This window comes from Magnolia sinica, chromosome 4 (assembly GCF_029962835.1).
Source record: "Magnolia sinica isolate HGM2019 chromosome 4, MsV1, whole genome shotgun sequence".
Lineage (NCBI taxonomy): Eukaryota > Viridiplantae > Streptophyta > Magnoliopsida > Magnoliales > Magnoliaceae > Magnolia > Magnolia sinica.
In genome coordinates this window covers 87,194,325-87,215,434 of record NC_080576.1, presented here as the reverse complement: position 1 = coordinate 87,215,434, position 21,110 = coordinate 87,194,325, and the positions used below count along the sequence as shown (strand labels likewise).

The following is a 21,110-nucleotide window of genomic DNA, read 5'->3' as shown; positions in this document are numbered from 1 at the left end:
GCGGGTTCCACTCGCTCGAATGCACTCGCCTCACGCACGTCGACACAAGTCCACGTGTGTAATATCGGACCGCCTCTTCAGGCAATCCTTGCCGTTGATTCCATGCATTAACCATCATCATCAAGTGGGCCACATATAGAAAGATTTTCAGCTAATTTTCGAAACAGGTGAGCAGTGTGCCCCACCTGATGTCATACATACATGGATTTTCTGGATATAGTATCCTCATTATTGAGGTCGTTTATCCTTTGGTTGTGATCTCTCACACGTATGCCTGGTCTCCGAACGTAGGGCGAGTGTCATTTCAAAGTGTACTCGTGCGAGTGCAATCGGCATTCTGCGGGGACCAAAGCTTCGAAGCTGCATTTGGGAGCGCCATTTGCCTCTCAAAACTGGTTTTAGTAGCCCGCGAGGCACACGAATTGGTCCTCCGTCCAATTGCTGCCGTTCGCGGGGCTTTCGCATGGATGGTCCACGAGCCCACGGCCGACCCGAGACTCATGCCTTGCGTAGGACGCGGTTTGGATGGTGACCCCGACACCAGCCAACTAGCTAATGTCAAAGCTATGTGCCGACCATGATGTACTTGTTTTATCTAAGTTGCCCGTCTATTTTAGCAGCTCATTTTAGGGCTCACCACAAAGATGAGGTATATCCAAAATTCAATTGGATCACAACACAGGAACAGTGGAAATTGAAGGAAAACTGCCTGTGGGCTATGTAAGTTTTGGATCAAACTGATATTTGTGTTTTCTCTTTATCTAAGGTCATGTGACTTAATGAAGGGGTTGGATGGCTAATGACCATCCTCTAGGAAATTTTCAATGGTAAGCATTCAATCCCCACTGGTTCACTTGAACTTTGGATTTGCCTCATTTTAAGCTCAGGTGACAAAAATAAATGGACAATATAGATAAAATACATACATCATGGTGGGTCCCATGGAGCTTTGACATCAGGCAGGTGGTGTTGGGGTCCCCAGCCAAACGGAGTCCATCTTGGTATACTTGGTTTTCAATTCTGATGTTATGGTTCAATTTTAAATTCGGTCACATGATTAGTGTGTGCGTACAAGAATTGAATATGCAGCTCAATTCAAACCGAACAACTACAACCCCAAGCGCCAAGATAGGTAGATATGTTAGAAATCGACCTTAATATGACCGAATTCTAATAAGATTGATTGCTTATTAAGCCACTTGTACAATGTTGCTTAAGATAATCAGGTGATAGTCAGAGGTGAGGTCCGTCCTCTGAAAATGGGTCACACCTCTGCCTTCCATACAAAAGAACTTTTTCTCTTCAGTACATATAAAATGAAAAAGAAATTCTTACCGTCGGCCATAGAGAACAACCACATAACGCCTCTTTAGATGGAAAACTTTCCTTAATACTCGAACTGAATCTAACGTATGAGCATAGATTCGAATTACATCTAAAAATAACAACTACTTTGATTATTGTTACAGATTACACTAAGGAATATAAATGGCAAATAAAGATAAAAATTACACTAAGAAATGTAAACAGCAGATAATTGAAAGATAGGTTTGGTTAGTATGAGACCTCTTCTTTTGTTGAATTCTCTTGTTATTTATAGCCTTCAACTAGCCATTTGGATGCTTCCCACATTCTGACAGTAGCTATAAGCATTTCGGCACTACATGACATTCCTAAGACTTCTTTTTAAACTCGCACATGTCTTAGTAACTACTACAGGCTTCCTTACTGACTCGATCACAGTCCACTTGCCCACTCAATCGACCTCCTGGATGACTCTTGGCCGCGTAGTCGACATCTTAGATGACTCTCAGCCGCTTGGTTTATTTTTTAATTCATTTCAGTTACTCATTGTCATGTTATTGTGTCATATTATAGTTTCATAAAAAGCACTAAAAGCATACTTAAAGATCTTTAGTATGTTATATATTTTCATCGCTATAATACGTGTTCTTTTCAATTGGGTTTTTCCAAGAATGGTAAAAAACAGGATATAACATCTCTTCAATCGTTTTCGCCTTTGGTAAAAGGTGAATGTAATGTTAATTTGTTGTTTGACACAATAAGTGTGATTTCTCGGCCGTGTAAAAATATCAGTTTTTGTTCATTTTGATTGAACTCAACCATCTTGATTGGAAAACATCAAAATCGGCCAACTTGGCCAGCTTGGTTGAAAAAACAATAAATATGGTTATTTTGGTCAAGTTTGGTCGTCTTGATCGAGAAACTGCAAATTCGGCCATTTTGGTCAAACTCAGCCATCATGATAAAAAAAACGACAAAATCGGCCGAGTTGGTTAAATTCGGAAGTCTTAGTTGAAAAATAGTAAACTTGACCGTTTTGGTCGAATCCAACCATCTTGATTGAGAAACGACAAATTTAGTCGTCATGATCGAACTCAACCATCATGATTAAAGAACGGTAAATTTGCTTATCATGGTCGAACTCGACTATCCTGATCAAAAAATGGTAAAATTGACCGTGACAATGAAGACGGTTGGTCAATCAATTCCAAATATGGTTTATGGTTAACAGATGTGGTAATACGACTAAGAACTTGGCCTGTTACTTCCTAAACCATTTGAATAATTTGGTCACAATTCAAACGGCATGATTCAGTCATTGGAGGTGGTTAAGGGCCTACCTAGATTTGTCTTTCATGATACAGTAGATTTCCAAATAAGGATTGCCCCGAAGGTATATCATGATTTCATTTTTCAGGAACAACATGCTTAACCTCCTACTCTGGTTGCCTGAACTCGGCAGATAGTGGAGTGTTTTGTATCTCCTGAATTAGAGCCGGATGAATATTTTGTTGTGGAAAAGATGACTGTGGTGCTTGTGGTACTAATATCAGATTTTCGATATAACTAATATTAACAATTAACTGCGGCACATTTTGCTATGGCACGGTAGATGTTCTTTTAGAAAACATCATATTCAAACTTCTAGCCTAGATAGCCATCCATCTGTTGAAGGTCTTAGCCTGAGCTCGTATCTGCTCTACCATATGTTGATTCTCCATTTGCATATAACGTAGCCCAAACATCATTATCTCAAAAAGATTTGTCGGCCATTTCGCTTTTTTATTACTTTCATATTGACTCATATTATCGGTCCCACCGGGCATGCCAAGAAATGTTGTGGTTCGATTTCAAAATTGGTCAAGTGATTAGTGCAGGCATGCCATAATTGAATGTGTAAATCAATTCAAACCGAATAGCTACGACCCTAAGTGTCAAGATAGGTAGATATGTTGGAAATCGACCGTATATGACTGAGTTCCAATAAGATCAGTTGCCTATTTGGCCACTTGCATAGCGTTGCTTAAGATGAGTAGATGATATTTAGAGGGTGGGGTTAGTTCTATGAAAATAAGTTACAAATCTACCTTCTGCACGAAATGACTTTTTTTTAATAAATAAAAATAAAAAAAATAAAACCTAGAAAGAAATTCTTACATTTGGTCACAGAGAACAACTACAAAATAACTTCCTAAGTAGAGAATTTTGATAGGTGCTTGAACTAAATCTAATATATGAGTGTAGATCTAAATTATAGTTAAAATTATTATCTATTTTTTTAATGTTTGTTGAGTGACGAATGAGGATTACACTATAAAATGTAAATGACAGATAATTGAAATGTAGGTTTGGTTTGGTTGGTATGAGACCTCTTCTTTTGCTGAATTCTCTTGTTATTTATAGACTTTAACTGAACATTTGAAAACTTCCCACATTTTGATGGTTGTTATAATCGTTCCAGCACTACATAACCTTTCAGAGACTTCACTCTAAACTTACCTTTTGTCCTACTGCTTCAAGCTTCCTTACTTGACCACATTTTACTTGGCCGTTGGATTGACCTCTTGAATAAATCTCAGTCGCTTGGTTTGCTTTTAAATTTATTTCAACTACTCCATGTTTTATTATCCAAAAAAAACACTCTACGAATCTTTAAATATCTTTAACATATCATATATTTTCATTGCCATAACGCGTGTTGTTCTTTCCAATTGCGCTTTCCAAGAATGGTGACACCCCTTGTGGAATCGATAGGAGATCATACCCAAAAATATTAGTGCTTTTTTTTCCTCAGTTGAGTGCGGATCATTGGGCATTTGAAAATCTCCACGGTCGAATTTTGTAGGTCAGAGATTTAAATTTTTTTATTGGACCATCACGGAGAGCTCTGGGGCACGGATGTAACAATCCAATGGGCTAGATATGACCAACTATGGCGGGTCCATCCACTGAACGGTTAGGATCGTTCAACTGCAACCATCTTCAAGAAATTACCGACTGAGGGGGGCCCACCAAATGATCAGTTAGAGAAGTGAACCACCAATTAATGTGCTCAGGCGAGGTACAAACCCTCTCTTCAGCTGAGATGGAAAGGTCCATTTTTTTAAAATTTTCAATTAAGAGAATTTATTTATTGTATTTTATTGTAAATGTTTTGGTTTTTATATAGGAAAGGCTCATGTGATAGGGAGCGGTTTAGGTGAGACCCCGGAATCTCCCAAAACGGTGTGACCCTTAACGTGGGGCCCACCTTGATGTATTTATCATGTATCCATACCGTCCATCCATTTTTACATATCATTTTAGGACATTTACCGAAAAATTAAATAGATCCAATTATCCAGTGGACCATACAATAGGAAACAGTGGTGATTGACCTTTAATGGGCCAAATGTGTTTTGAATCAATCTAATGTTTGTTTCTTCTCTTCATCCAGGATTATGTGATCTTATCAACAGATTGGATGGCAAATAAACACTACGTAAACATTATAGTATGTCCTAAGAAGTTTTTAATGGTAAAGTGATCAATCACCACTGTTTCCTATGGTATGGTCCACCTGATAATTGGATATATTTTATTTGTGGGATATTGACCTAAAACGATATGGAAAAACGGATGGACGGCGTGGATACAGTATATATACATCAAAGTCGGCCCCACGGGAAGGGCTGCATCGTCTTGGGTTAGGCCGGGTCTCACATTATCCGATCCCCACGTGATAGTTCGCAACCATTCTCCAAATGGTGGTGACTCATCTTCAACAAATGTGGCATACATCACGGCCATCCAGCCCATCCAAATTGTTGATCGAATAGGCATATCTCTAACATCACAGTAATCAAACAACCCCAACCACACAATTGATGAATATCAAATGGATGGTCAAAAAAAAAAATAGGAAGGGTTCTAAATTACAAGGGAAAATCAGATGGTCAGTGTAAATTTAGGGTTATTCTCTGTACACTATTGTGTGGGCAGTTTAGACGGTCTGGATTTCCATAAATCTCTAACATACATGCTATCAAAGAAAATTTTTAAATGGTGGTGAACTATCTGATGAAAAGTGTTTTTTTTTTTTAAATTGAAGGAACAGCGCAAGGACAGTTAGTTTCTCCGCACGACATCTCCATTTGGCCAGATATAAAAATGGCCAGAGATTTTGGATTTTTGTATTTGGATCCTTCTAAAATAAGCCGCATGCGCGATGCGCACGGCTTTGGCTTTCCGTGCGCCCCGCAATTGCCCGAAGAAGCTTGTTCACTGGGCGCATGGCTGCGGTTGTTAACCCACAAATGAGGGTGGTCGGTACCTACCATGCGTACGTTAGAATTTCGGGCGGGGGGTCAGGAGCGTGCTGCGTGGTGGTGTTATTATTAAAGGGAGCCTCTTGCCTGTCTTTGAACTTTTCGCCTTTTTCTCTGAATTTTTTTTAAAATGGTCAAATGGACGTATGGATTTTCAGCATTTGAAGTTGTAGGAATTATAACATGTGAGGGCTATGGTTTTATGATCTGGACCGTTGATCTAATGGGTCCTGATTTAGTCAGTTAGCCTGTAAAAACCTTCTCCTTTGATTCGACATTTACATTATTTGAAGTACAAAAAGAAAATTCTAAAAATTAGCCGTTAGCCTGCATCCACTGTAAAAATCTCTAGCACATGCTATAAGGGCCTGTTTGGGAGCGTCGATTTGGAACCCCTAGGTTGGGAATCCTTCTGTTGTGTTTGGCGCTCTGGATTCAGAATTCCTTGTAATCCAAAAGTAGCCATCCATAATATATTTATTGGTTTGAATTTAATTAATAAATTAACTTTAATATCTCTAATTAATGCATGTATGTAATATTTGGCACAATGGTTTTAATAAGCTTGTTGAAATATATACTTTGCTTGAAAATGATGAAACTCCAAGTCTTGAATGGGCCACAAGCACATGATCACATCTAGGTGACTAACCAATGATTTTTAATTGTTGATTTACATGAACAATGTTTGGAAGGCGTATATTATCTTATGAAAGTAATTATAGTGATGCGGTTGATAATCTAATTGTTTTGGGATATCATTAATGAGCCATGTACCCAATAGATTAGTAGCCTTATAACACACATGTTACACATGCAACTCTTGAAAGGATTTTAGATGTTATCTAAGCTTCAAGGAGTTTGATATCCCTTGATTTGAAACTCCCAATTATTTTATGGTTACAAACATATAAGGGAATTTGAAATCCCCACAAATCTCCCCAAATCCATTGTGCCGAACACCGCCTAAGATAATCGTTATTTAAAGGACATTTGGATTATAAGTTACTTGAGACATGCTACTTATGCCTTAAGTAGCTTATCTTAATTTTTACTTATTAAACCGAAGTGATTAAGGGCTTGTTTGGATACCACCAGAGGTGTTATTTTTTCTACATACACCAACAAATAAGTAACTTTTTTGAGATAAGTTTGGTTTGTGATCAATTATAAGTAACTTTTCTACTTAAAATTACTTAATCAGTTTAGTTTTATAAGTAGAAACTAAGATAAGCTACTTGAGGCATAAGTAACTTATCTTAAGTAACTTCCTATCTAAACATGCCTTATGTGTTATCCAAATGGGCCCTTAATGTATTTGCAATTTTTGCTCGCTGCTCAAATAGAAAACCAGAAAATGAAATTCATTTTTCATTGCTAACTATGGAAGCGATCACTAGTTAATAATTATTTTTTCCCTGAATTCAAGCTTTCCTTGTATTGAAACACCCCCTCATGGCCAAAAAGAATAACGTTCAAAAATGCATGTGCAACTAGGCAAGGGTTTATCTAAACATAAACCCGCGCATGGGCTAAAGACAAGGGCTTTGGCTCTAAACAACTTGTCGGATTGGTTGATTAAGAACATAAGAAAGGCTGCTATATCTATCTTTTTTCCTGGGCCCACCTAGGATGAAGAAAAACCCCAAAAAGCCATTTTTATTTAGATGTTTCACTATAGGTTTGTAGTGCAAACTAGAGTGAGAGATTTGTGCGACTGGCAAATGTGTGCACGGGTTCTGACCATGGTCGTGGTATGGCGTGGTGTGTCACGTAGCTCCTTATATGAAATTATTATTATTATTATTATTTTTTCTCCTTTCTTTTTCTTTTTTTTCTTTTGTGGAACATGGATGTGATCCACTGCTCCTTAGTTTCTAATATTCCTCACCGGCGGCCAACTAGCGAATGTCGTGGGTCAGCTTCTTCGGATCTTTCTTTACCTTATATATTTGGTGTTGTACATAACCTTTCAATTTATACGCTCCTTTTTTTTTTTTTTGTCATCCTTTTCTTTGTAGCAAATCAGTAGAAGTATATTTAAGTTCAGAAGCTTTGATCTAAGTGCACACCTGATCCAAGTTATTCATTAACATGGATGGCCATTATATCACGAGGATAGAAGAGTTACGGCCCAATACATCAAAGTTCACATCCTTGTGGGAGCAAATCTATTTATAATACCGTGATTGTAACACGTATTAGATCTCTCCTTTTTCATTTCCTTATAGAAATTCTATTTTTATCTTATTTGAGAAAAAAAATTGTGCTTTCCACATATAGAGTTGTAGGCTGGTTGAACCGAGTTGAGCTCGGCTAGGCTTAGCTCAGCTAGCAGCTAACCCCAGGTCAAACTTGGCTTGAGCTCAACTGGCCAACTCGGCTCAGTTTGGTCAACAACTCGGGCCAATTCTAGCCGAGTTTGAGCCTGTGCGACATTTTCTCAAACACACACAATGCATTTTCAATCTCTCACATAATGCAAAACAGTAATAACACTTTACAGGTATTTCATCAAACACTCAGCAAGCAGCACAATATATATATATATATATATATGTCAATCCTATAGTATAAAGTTTTTATTTTTTTAAAATAATGATTTGTTTCATATCCACTCCTTCCTCGCCACCAATCGATTCTACGGAGAATGTACACACCCAAAACAACACTGTTGAGTCATTTCATCAAATACTTGATGAGCAGAATTAAGAAAAAAATAATTGAGTCACCAAGTTAATTCGATCTGAGTCGATTCGAGTTGAGGTTCGAGCTTGGGCAAGCTCAAACTTGGCCCGAAATTTTTTTTAGCTCCAAAGATCAGCTCGGCTTGATCCGAATCAAATTTCTGGTTGAGGCAAGTCGAACTTTTATGAGTCGAGTCAGCTCAACTCTTGTACAGCTCTGTAAGCCAAGAATCCAGTACACGAAGAAGAACACTCAGCAGGACCTAGAGCTGAGTCAGCACTCCATATTCTCAAAAAAGGAAACCCATAGGAAGGAAAGGTTTCATTAATGTAGTGGGGTAGGAAAAAGGAAGCCTTAAATTTATTGGATATTAAACGGTCCACGCTAATGATCATATATCAATAACATGTCGTTACGTGCTTTCTAGCTTCAAAACTGAGAAATGGGTGGTGGGGTCCACTTTTATCTTTTGACGTTGGGAGAAACCGGTAAACAACACCTTTGGTGGTCCAGATCCACACACAACAATAACATCTCCCATGTTTTCACTAACAGCCCTGCAAGAAGGGGTGAGGGCCGTCCATGTCAGCACACTGCACACGTGTAAGATCCTCGTGGATTGAAAAGAGTGAAATGATCAATGGTTTGAAACAGTCCAATCTAAAAATAAAATAAAAATGGAATGAATGGTTTTGATCGTTGACATTTGACCCCAGATCCAAGGGTGGATGGGAATTCGTCAGGATGTTTCAGGCCGTTCATTGTTAGCCTCGACCTGGCATGGACACGGGCCTAGATTTCAAGTTCAGGCCCGGCCTTCAGGCCAGTTTATGGCCCTAAGGGCCTGGGCCCGCCCAGCCCATTGCTATCCTACTTGGCAGACATCACCAAGTTGTGTGGGCCCCACCATGATGTATGTGTTATATCTGCACCGTCCATCCAATTTTTAGATTATCTTAGGGCATGGCCCCAAAAATGAGGTAGATCCATATCTCGAGTGAACCACACCATAGAAAGCAGTAGAGATTGAAGGTCTACCATTGAAAACTTCTTGTGGGCCACAGAAGTTTTGGATCATCCAGGTCTGTGTGACCTTATGAACAGGTCGGATGGCTAATAAACATAATGACCGTCTTTGTCAAAAATGGTTTCTGTGGTGTGGTCCACTTAGAGCTCTGCATCTGCCTAAATGATCTAAAACAATAGATGGACAGTGGGGATATAACACACATCATGGTGGGGCCCATAGAACTTGGTGAAATCAGCATACCACGATCAGGGGCCACGGAGTAGGTCAGCATTTGAATGGACATGAGAGCCCTGACAGAAGGAATCTGTCCTCTCAATCTAAAAATAAACCACCTCCCGTCGTCCCTATATTGGTGCAGTCGCCAGCTGATTGCATGCTGAAACGGTCAGTAGCCACCTTGCTTCTAGTGCTCAAGGACCCAATAATTAAGTATTTATTTAATCTAACTTGTTCATCCATTTTTCTAACTCTATTTATGGCATGAGCTAAAAAATAAGCCAAATCCAAATCGCAAGTGGACCACACCGTAAGAAAATAGTGGATTGAACTCCCACCATTAAAAACTTCCTAAGGTCCACTGTAATATTTATTTGCCATCCTACCTATTGGTTAGGTCATACAGGGCTGGAGTATGAGAAAACAACCATATCAACTTCTTCTAAAACTTTGGTGGCCCCAAAGAAAGTTTTAATGGTGGGGCATCCCTGTATTGTTTCGTGTGCCATGGTCCACCTGAGATTTGAATCTGGCTCATTCCTGGGATCATGCTATAAATGAGCTTGTGAAATGGAACGGACAGCTTAGACTAAATAAATACATCATTGTTGGGCCACGAGCACTGACCAACAACCAAGTGGCCACCAACAGTCTCAAGAACATCCCAACCAATACATGGTGGGCCCACCTTGAAATGCATGTAAAATCTATTCCGATTGTTAGACATATGAATCCAACATAGCCACATCCATAATTTTGGTGGGCCACATGAGCAGAAATAGTGTCGGGATGCCCACCATCCAAACTTTTTCACTTGGTGTGGCCGACTTACAACACATATAACCCTAATGATTGTTCTTTGTAAATTAATTTCCACAAGGCAGCCAATGGTTGGAGTTGATTTTACATAAACATCATGGTGGGCCCAGTAAAAATTCAAAGGTAGGTGCCCTCCTCTCCCACTGTTTCCCTTTTTGTGGCCCACCCAACTTACAAATCTACCAAAATTTTGTGACTTGTGGCTTAATTTCTATCGCAAACTTAATGAACGATGTGGATTTTAAGACGTGTCACGGTAAGGCTCACCTCAAACATACTTAGACAAGTTGTGAGATCCGCGGGAAAAGGTCTCCTGCAGTGCAGTACTGCGCATTAGAGCATTACTCTCTCTCTCTCTCTCTCTCTCTCTCTCTCTCTCTCTCTCTATATATATATATATATATAAGAGCCATTACAAACAACAACAATAGTAATTGTGACAATCAACAAACCTAGAAAGTGCCTAGCTCATACTACATGGACAGCGAGGCCCACTCTATTATCATCATACCATGGGTCTTGGAATCCTAGGTCACACTTGTATAACACAGGTGCATTAGACATGGTGCATCGGGATCTTATAAGCCATCAAAAGGGAAACGGCCTATGTGGCAATTGTTAATGCCAATCCACACGGTCCTAAAATCACACTAATAGGATGATTCAATCATCCAACTATTAGACGCCAAAAGGGCAGCTAGGGTCTAAATTCCACCAGTGTAAATCAAACAGAGGAATAATACAAACCTCAGGCCAAAAGGTTGTATATAGGTGCCTAGTTCCCATCTATGACCCGAGAAAATGGGATCCGTATATGGAATTTTTCATTCAATTCGAATTTTTTAACCGATTACCCAACTTCTAAGCAGGTCAGATTCAGATAATACCATATCCAACCTGTATCTAACCCATTTACAGCCCTATTCGAAAGGTTAGGACTATCTTTATTGATTTTTTATTTTTTTTTTAAATTTCTTGGGAGGTAACCTTTCAGAGGGACATAACAGGCCAATGATCTGGATCACAGAACCAAGGACCCGCTTGGGAATTCCTCTTATAGCTGATCTTACAGTCTAGAACCTAAAATTCAGGTATATGTCATGCCTCATGCTTGATGCTGCAAGCACAAACATCTAAGCTGGATGTGGGTGTAATATTGAATTGAAAACATAACATTTGCATGTACTACTAAGATGAAATGCAATAAGCAAGTTCGATAAAGTGGAATGGCCAAATTACAATTGCCTTCCTTAGTATTCATGAAAATATCGAGTTCCAATTTGAAAATAAATTGTAGTTCAGATCTTAAAACCTCAATATTACTAAGGTACTTACATTTTGGTTGCTTCCACTTTGCTGAACTTGGATTGGAATTCAATTGAATAGCGCACCCAAACACCTTAGTGCTTTTGCAGTAAGTTAACCAGTTGGGTGTAAATCTCTTCTTTGATTGAATCTCTATTCCCTGTATTGAGTGTGAATACAGTTGCTCCTGGATGATTCCTCAACCTTGCGACTGCAAAAAGATCAAATGACCATTTCGATTATATGAAGTGATCCAAACAAAAGTGAGAAAAAGCATTTGGGTTATATGAGTCGGGCAAAATGAACTCTCCATGTACAAGATAATTGCAGTTTCTCCAAATGACTTTACTATAGCTAAATTTCATCATCATCATCATAGCCTTACACCAGCTATTTGGGGTCAGGTTTAAGGACCCTGATTCACCAATCATTCCTAAGGCCCAGTACTACGTAAGTGAACCAGCCTTCATATCCCTTCTCGACACCTCAATCCCAGTACTTTTTAGGTCTTCCTCTCATCTTCTTTTCAGCAAGGTTGGCAAACTCAGGACTTGCTAACGAATTGTTCATGTTTACGAGTTACATCTATGACAAAAGATTTGTGGAAGTAAAGCTTAAATCACAAATAGTAGACCACTGCATGTATGTGAACAGTGAGAGCATAACATATCTGGGTGTCCTATTCCAAAAAGAAGAATGTCATCTTCAAATAATATATTTTAATAGTATGATCAGGGAATGCCAAAACGGTTGCGTATCGGCCGTTACGGCCGATACGTAACGGTAACGGTACACACCGTTACCCGATTCGGGGCCAAAACGGCCGATTCCCGTTTTTGTACCCGTATCGGCCGATACGGGCCCGATACGGGCGTAACGGCCGTTACGGGCGTAACGGTCACCCGTAACGGTCAGCGCCGTAACGGTCGAAAAACGGCCATTTTTTTTTGCATTTTAAGGTCCGTTTTTGATGTTTTTTCGAAATTTCTTGCTTCCAAACTCCTCCTCACTCCTTCTACTGCTAATTTCGACCAACCTTGGGTGAATATTTGAGGAAAAAACACATTATATTGGCGGATTTTGTTGAATCAAAGCTTGGTGGGCCATTTTTCATAAATTTGTCAAAAATAGGTATTTATACTTTTTTTAATATGTTTTGCTGTTTTAATTATCTCATATGATGTGTTAATCATAGTAGAACATGTTAATATGCATTTTACAGATTTGGGGTGCCATTTAATATTTTTAAAATATTTTTTTCTATTTACGCCTGAATTTTGCCCCTTATTTTAAAATTCAAAAAATCAATTTATAATGATTGTTGTGCTGTTTTAATCACTCCATATAATGTGTTAATCATAGTAGAACATGTTAATGTGCATTTTACAGATTTGGGGACCCATTTTATATTTTTAAATATTTTTTTCTATTTACGCATGAATTTTGCCCCTTTTTTTAAAATTCAAAAAATCAATTTTTAATGATTGTTTTGCTGTTTTAATCACTCCATATGATGTGTTAATCATAGTAGAACATGTTAATGTGCATTTTACAGATTTGGGGACCCATTTTATATTTTTTAAATATTTTTTTCTATTTACGCATGAATTTTGCACCTTTTTTTTAAAATTCAAAAAATCAATTTTTAATGATTGTTTTGCTGTTTTAATCACTCCATATGATGTGTTAATCATAGTAGAACATGTTAATGTGCATTTTACAGATTTGGGGTCCCATTTTATATTTTTTAAATATTTTTTTCTATTTACGCATGAATTTTGCCCCTTTTTTTTAAAATTCAAAAATCAATTTTTAATGATTTTTTTGCTGTTTTAATCACTCCATATGATGTGTTAATCATAGTAGAACATGTTAATGTGCATTTTACAGATTTGGGGTCCCATTTTATATTTTTTAAATATTTTTTTCTATTTACGCATGAATTTTGCTCCTTTTTTTTAAAATTCGAAAAATCAATTTTTAATGATTGTTTTGCTGTTTTAATCACTCCATATGATGTGTTAATCATAGTAGAACATGTTAATGTGCATTTTACAGATTTGGGGTCCCATTTTATATTTTTTAAATATTTTTTTCTATTTACGCATGAATTTTGTCCCTTTTTTTAAAAATTCGAAAAATCAATTTTTAATGGTTGTATTACTGTTTTAATCATGCCATATGATGTGTTAATCATAGTAGAATATGTTAATGTGCATTTTACAGATTTGGGGTGCCATTTTATAATTTTTTAATATTTTTTTCTATTTACGCATTAATTATGGCCCTTCTTTTTTAAATTTAAAAAATAATTTTTTAATGATTGTTTTACTATTTTAATCATGCCATGTGATATGTTAATCATAGTAGAACATGTTAATGTGTATTTTACAGATTTGGGGTGTCATTTTATAATTTTTTTCTATTTTCGAATTAGTGACTTTATGTTTTTATTTGCTTATATTGGACAGGTTTTGCCTTGGAGCTTCTTAGGGTTTAGTTAGAATATAAAACCATCTTTATTAACATAGGTCATACACTCATACTCAAATCTAATTATCTAGTGTCTACCTAAGCCTAAAGAAATGTCTGGATCTGGCCAACAACAAGTTAGTGATGATATTGGATGGCAACATTGTGAGAGGGTTGGTGGTACTAGGCACCAAATTAAGTGCAAGTATTGTGATAGACTAGTGACTGGTGGAATTACCCGTCTCAAACAACATTTGGCACATCGAAAGGGTCAAGTTGCGCCATGTAGTAGAGTACCGAAAGAGATAATGCTTTTAATGCAAGCTAGTCTGGATGAGTCGAAGGGTAAACGTGCTGTTGTACAAAAAAAGAAAGATGATATTTTAGATGCAACTCGATAGGAAATGTTTGGTCCTGAATATATGGGCATTCGTGATGAAGATATTATTGATTCTGACGAAGATTCAGATCGAGAACTTACTATAGCTAGGAGAGAGAGCTTGCGTCTAGCTCGTGAAGAGGAAGAACATCGCCGCATGTTTGGCACGCAAGGGTCAGTGCGTGATACAGGGGGGGGGAGTGGGAGTGGGAGTGCGACTGGAAGTGCAACTGCTTCTGCAGGTGGGGGTGGGGGTGGGAGTGGGGGGGGTAGGTTTGGTGGGTTACGACGTATGTTTGGGAGCCGACGACAGACATCTTCACATGATGCCCCTATACGTTTGGATGAAGAAGTAAATGAGCCTAGGAGACCCTCTATTGATCCAATCCTATTTAGGAAAGAATCAACTAAACAAAAGAAGATAAAACAAATGGGAGTAGAACTTCCGTTGAGAAATTAGGTAGAGCAGCAGCAAAGTTATTTATACATGCCAACATACCTCCTAACGCAGCCAATTCTCCATATTGGCAGGTGGTAATTGATGCAGCAGCAGAAGCAGGTGAAGGAATAAAAGCTCCCACGGCTAAGGAGATTAGGGGAAAATGGACAGATGCAGAGTATGCGGATGTGAAAGCATACGTGGCTACCTTTAAACCTGTATGGCAAGCCAGAGGATGCACAATCATGTGTGATGGTTGGACTGGCCCAACCAGACGCAGCATGATCAACTTCATGGTATACTGCCACTTAGGAACTATATACCACAAGTCAATTGATGCCTCAGAGGCAACAAAAAATTCTACTTATATTAATGGACTAATGGATAAAGTTGTGGACGAGATTGGAGAGGAGAATATAGTGCAGATTGTGACAGATAATGAAGCAACATATAAGCTTGCAGGACATATGTTGATGGATAAGAGAAAACATCTTTTTTGGTCACCATGTGCTGCCCATTGTATTGATCTTGTATTGGAAGATATTGGGAAGAAGAATGTTAAGGAAATGGTCGAAAGGGCAAGGGAAGTGACGACGTTTATTTACAACCATAATCAAATAGTTGCAATAATGAGAAAGTTTACGAAAGGACGAGAGTTGTTGAGGCCTGCGGCGACTAGATTCGCAACAAACTTTATAGCATTAGAGAGTTTATTCCAGCATAGAGAAGAGTTGAGTGAGATGTTCGCTTCCCGAGAATGGCTCAACACAAAACATGGGAAGAAGACATCAGAAATACCGGTCGAAGTTGTGAACACCATACGGGACAACAAATATTGGAAGAAGGTCAAGGCGATCCTAAAGGTGATGGAGCCACTAATGAGGGTACTCCGTCTTGTTGAATCCGATGAAGCACCTACCATGGGCTTCATATATGATGCCATGGATAAGGTAAAGCTTGCAATTCAACGTGATTGTAGAAGTTGGCAGACTTATTGGAAGATGATCGACAAGAGATGGACAAACCAACTCCATCACGATCTTCATGCAACAAAGTTACTACCTAAATCCTAGGTATAGATATGCCCAATCATTTGTTGCGGATGATGAAGTTCGTGTCGGGCTAAAAATGTGATAAAGAGATTAGAGCGACTTAGATCTGCAAATAAAGGCATTAAATGAATTAGATACATTTGGAAATCGCCTTGGTAGCTTTGGAGATGCTCTTGCACAACATGCATCTAGATTGCAACCGGCCGAATGGTGGATTAATTTCGGAGAGAGTACGAAGGCTCTCCAAAAAATTGCAGTAAAAGTTTTGAGCCAGACAACATCTTCCTCTAGCTGCGAAAGGAATTGGAGTTGTTTTGCGCTCATTCATTCAAAGAATAGAAATAGATTGCAGACTAGAACATTAGATAGACTTGTCTTCATGCACTACAATATAAAACTAAGAATGCGACGACATCATAGGAGCATTACAGCTGCTGATGACGGAGACTACTGTCCAATAAACTTGGATAATATTTATGATGAGGATGACCCACTTCTACCTTGGTTGGAAACAAGGGAAAAACAAATTGAAGAGGATAGTGAAGAATTGGAAATTGATGACCCAGAAATACGCAGAGCGCAACAAGAGAGTCGTGCAGATGTGTTGGACCCAGTAAGAGGGGCAGCGTTTATGCCACGTACAGATACGGCTCAAGATCAACAAAAGAGTACGAGCAGTGGTAGCGTGACCGTGTCGGATGAAGACGATGACCCCCCTGCCCCTGGTGCTGGCACTTCTGGTGTTGCTCAGTGCCCTATACAGCCGTCTACAGATCATGATGTCGATGAACAGCGACGAGGTGGTACACGAGGTCGGACTTATGAGTGTACCGAGTCACGATACAGCCAACAGGAGGTGGGTACATCTAGTGGTGCACCGGGTCCGGGAGTTTCTGATCATCATCAGGATCATGGTCTTTGTTATTATGATGTATATTCTTATGGTGAATTGAATTATGATGGTTATACCGAGCCTGCTCCATCACATTCATGTTGGAGTAGCCCTCCGATCAATATCCATATGATTATAGATATCCGCATCCAAATCCAAGTTACTCATCACAGACACACTCTCAATCGCAAGATTTTCAATAGCCTGAGTACGGGCGCCAGTATGGCTATTCGACGGGCATTGATGGATATCCTTACTCGGGGTTAGAGTCATTGCCTAGTCAGGATCAGTCATCCTCTGGTTTTGTTGATTTAGTATTTCCTTCTGGCACTGGATATTATGGATATACAGCACCTCCACCTATTGTACATCCTCAGCCTGATGATGATAATGACGATGATGTAGAGGTCGAGCAACCACAAAAAAGAAGATTTTCATTTTGGTGGTGACTTGCGAATTTTATTGCGGTAATTGTAAGTATATACTTGTATTAAGGTTAGTATTTGCAGCAGTGTTATTGGCATCGCGAGTACACACTTGACACTGCCGAACTTGTATTTAAAATAGCTCCCCCGACAACCAATCAAGTAATCCTTAATCAAGTTACAGGGAGTATATCAGACACTACTAATTTTTTATTTTTTATTTTTTCATATTCTTGACTTGAGGATGACAGGTCATAGACAAGAATCACAGTATCACAGTCACGTGCATGGTGCACCACACTGCACAGGACCACAGGTATGTTCGAGAAATTCCTCAAAAATAATTGCAAACACCTGATGTAAGATATTTTCATTTTACATTCATTCTAATATATCTATCATTGATAGTAGATAGTTAGAAAATTAAATATATGATCAAATTCAGGTTATCTGGTTCATAAATTCATCAGACAGTCCGATACAACTTCTCACCAAAGAGTGGACCGTTACACCACCATAAACATGTTCCAATTTATAAATGAATGCATATTTGGAATGCTTAGAATATTCTGGATTTAATCCATATTTTTTCATATTTTTTTGGCAAAAAAAAAAAATTTGCGCCGTTACGGGCCGTTACGCCCCCGTATCACCGTTACGCCCCCGTATCCGTATCGGTTTTGGAGGACACCGTTACGCCAACCGATACCGATACGGGATACCTTGAGTATGATATAAGACCATAAATAGTTTTTTTAAAAGGTAAATACCATAACGGCGTGTTTGGGCGGGCGACTTAGGCGGGAGTAGGAAGGATGGAATTGTCAAATCCCATCCTGATATACTCGAGTGTCATTTGGACCGCAAGGGATGGGAGCGGTCTCGTCCATCGTACGACAGGAGGCAGGATATGGAGGGATTTTGCAATCCCGTGTTGGAAACACCGCCGGAACTTCTCTCTCTCGAGCCCATCCCGCCTGATTTCCTCAGTCCTTCGTACGGACTGAGTGATGGGAAAACTGCATCCATTAGTTGAGAAGGGCAAAAATGGCGGGAGTGAATTCCTTCGCTCCAAAAATGGTGGATTTAAGGAGGGGATGCAAGATGTAGGCGTGCTTGGGTGTAAGGACCTTCAACTGCGGACATCTTTGCAGAACTGGAATTTTTCTGCAAAGGTAACGGATCTTTCTCACCCCCATCCACGGTCGTCCATGGTTTGAGAATGGTTATTTTCTTTCCTGTTTTCTACAAAATCACGGTCGGAAATGGTTTGAGAGAGTAACAGTTTTGTTGCATGTCAGCCCGATCATCTATTGCAGGGTTTATGATTTTATTTTTTTTCCCTCTCTGGAAAAATTTGGGGCTTTTGAAATTTTTAACATGGGGCGGACAGGTAGATGATCGCCTGATCTCGTTTACGGCTGTTGGCTGGCATGTTAAAATGCCCAGTGTAGGTTAGCCCGTAGCAGATTGTAGGTGATCAAGCCGACAAGCACTGATGCATATGGTCGCCCATCTCCTTTTGAGGTTTTGTACTAACAGCAGGCTCCTACTATCTTTGAATTGTGCATGGCAGAAATTTTTGAGTAGGGACCTCCAAGCCGTATATCTAATCTGATATAGGAGACCAGGTACTACCTTACCAGTTATTAGAGTAGGACCTATGGCATTTTTTAGCATGCACTAGGAGCAAGTCCTATTTTTGGAAGCATACATGCACAGGCCTGCACATTTGTATAATGTTCATGCTCTACCCATGTCGACTGTTATTACAGATTCCCATGGCCACTGGCAATTAACTGTCATAGCTGTTTGAAGTATATATGTTTAGTATAAGATTCCTCTGGCATATAACTTTCCATAATTTTCCCCATTTTCCACTGGCATATATCTTTCTATGCCAGTTTGAAGTACATATCTCAAGTCTTTCTCTTTATTATTTTTTGGGATGGATGTTTACTTTCAGAATCGGTTTGAATAAACTGATGAGATATGCAAGTGATTCTGAGTCTATATTCAATTTCTGATTTCATATTCAGTTTCAGATTTCAAATTCAGATACAGATTTCAATATCAGTTGCAGATTTCATTTTCATTTTCATATCTCAATATCAGTGAACAAGGGATGGATTTGTCATTTTCAACTGAATAGGAGTAGCAGTTTCAGTTTTTAATTTCAGTTTGAGAATGGCATAGACGTATACTCTCACTTTCAATTGCAAACATGTTATTCTATATCCAAGAGATTGTAGATTCACTTTGAAGTAGATGTTCCGGAACAGGCAATCTAAATCAAGTTTTGCTGTACTCGGTGTCAGGTATTTATGCTTGAATTCATTTTCGGATTTCTGTTTCAATTCCAGCTTTCAAATTCAGTTTTAGATTTGGAAATACGGTTGTTGATGGATATGAAGGGGTGGGCCTCATATTATCTGTTTCAAACAAGTGATTCTATATTCAAGTGATTACAGATTGAAGTGTATTTTCAGTTCTGGAACTGGCACTTTCAATCATTCTGATGCAATATTTAGTCCATCGTATATATGTACACTTCCTGTTTCAGATTCCAAGTTACAGGTTCAGTTTTCAAATTTCTGTCGTCGATTTCAAATTCAAATCCACTTTCCAAAATCAGTTTTAGGGTTTAAAATTAGTTTCAGTTTTCAAAATCAGATTGAAATTTCGATTTCACTTTCAGATTTCGCATGGATGTCAACTTTCAGTTTTAGTTTGAATCAAGTGATTCTATATTCAAGTGATTCCACCTCCATATTGAAGTATATTTTCAGTTCTGGAACTAGCACTTTCAATCATTCTGATGCAATATTTAGTCCATTGTATATATGTACAGTTCCTGTTTCAGATTCCAAGTTTCTGATTCAGTTTTCAAATTTATGTCGTCGATTTCAAATTCAAATCCACTTTTCAAATTCAGCTTCAGTTTTTAAAATTAGTTTCAGTTTGGAAAATCAGTTTTAGATTTCGATTTCACTTTCAGATTTCGCATGGATGTCAATTTTCAGTTTTAGTTTGAATCAAGTGATTCTATATTCAAGTGATTCTACCTCCAGATCGAAGTCTATTTTCAGTTCTGGACTGATCACTTTCAATCATTCAAATGTCTACATTCAGGTTGACGTATATATGTTTACTTTCCGTTACAGATTCCAAAATTAGTTTCGGTCATCAAAATTAGCTTCAGATTTCAAATCTTCCTTGTCTCAGATTTGAAATTCAGTTTCAGATTCCAAAATCAGTTTTAATTGGTATGGATGTTAACTGTCAGTTTATATGTTTACTTTCTGTTACAAATTCCAAAATTAGTTTCAGTTTTCAAAATCAGCTTCAGATTTAAATCTTCCTTGTTTCAGATTTGAAATTCAGTTTTAGATTCCAAAATCAGTTTTAATTGGTATGGATGTTAACTCTCGGTTTCTGTTTTTTAGAGCAAATGATGAGTATTGAAAGTGTTTCCAGATCCAATTGGAGGTATCTGTTCATTTTTGGAACTGGCATTTTCAAATTCCTCTGAGTCTATATTCAGTTGATCCACTTTGAAGTGGATGTTCAGTTCCGGCCTGCAGCAGATTTAATTCAAGTTTTGTTGTATTCAGTTTCAAATTCCTATCTGTTTAGTTCTGTAACTGGCACATTCAATCATTCTGATGCAATATATAGTCCATTGTATATATATACAGTTCCTATTTAAGATTCCATATTCGGTTTCAGTTTTCAAGTTTCTGTTTCAGATTGTCAAATTCAGTTACACCTTTCAAGACTA

At 38.4% G+C, this 21,110-nt stretch overlaps 1 protein-coding gene across 4 annotated transcripts in view; it reads right to left on the bottom strand.

The window, feature by feature from the left end:
- Positions 1-11,521: 11,521 nt before the first annotated feature.
- LOC131243329 (uncharacterized) overlaps positions 11,522-21,110 on the bottom strand; it is a 35,737-nt gene continuing 26,148 nt past the window's right edge. For all 4 annotated transcript variants that reach the window (XM_058242600.1, XM_058242601.1, XM_058242602.1 and 1 more), the window contains one exon: positions 11,522-11,881. In XM_058242600.1, coding sequence (XP_058098583.1) covers positions 11,766-11,881 — 116 coding nt within the window. In that variant the 3' untranslated portion in view covers positions 11,522-11,765. The remainder of the gene's footprint in view (positions 11,882-21,110) is intronic.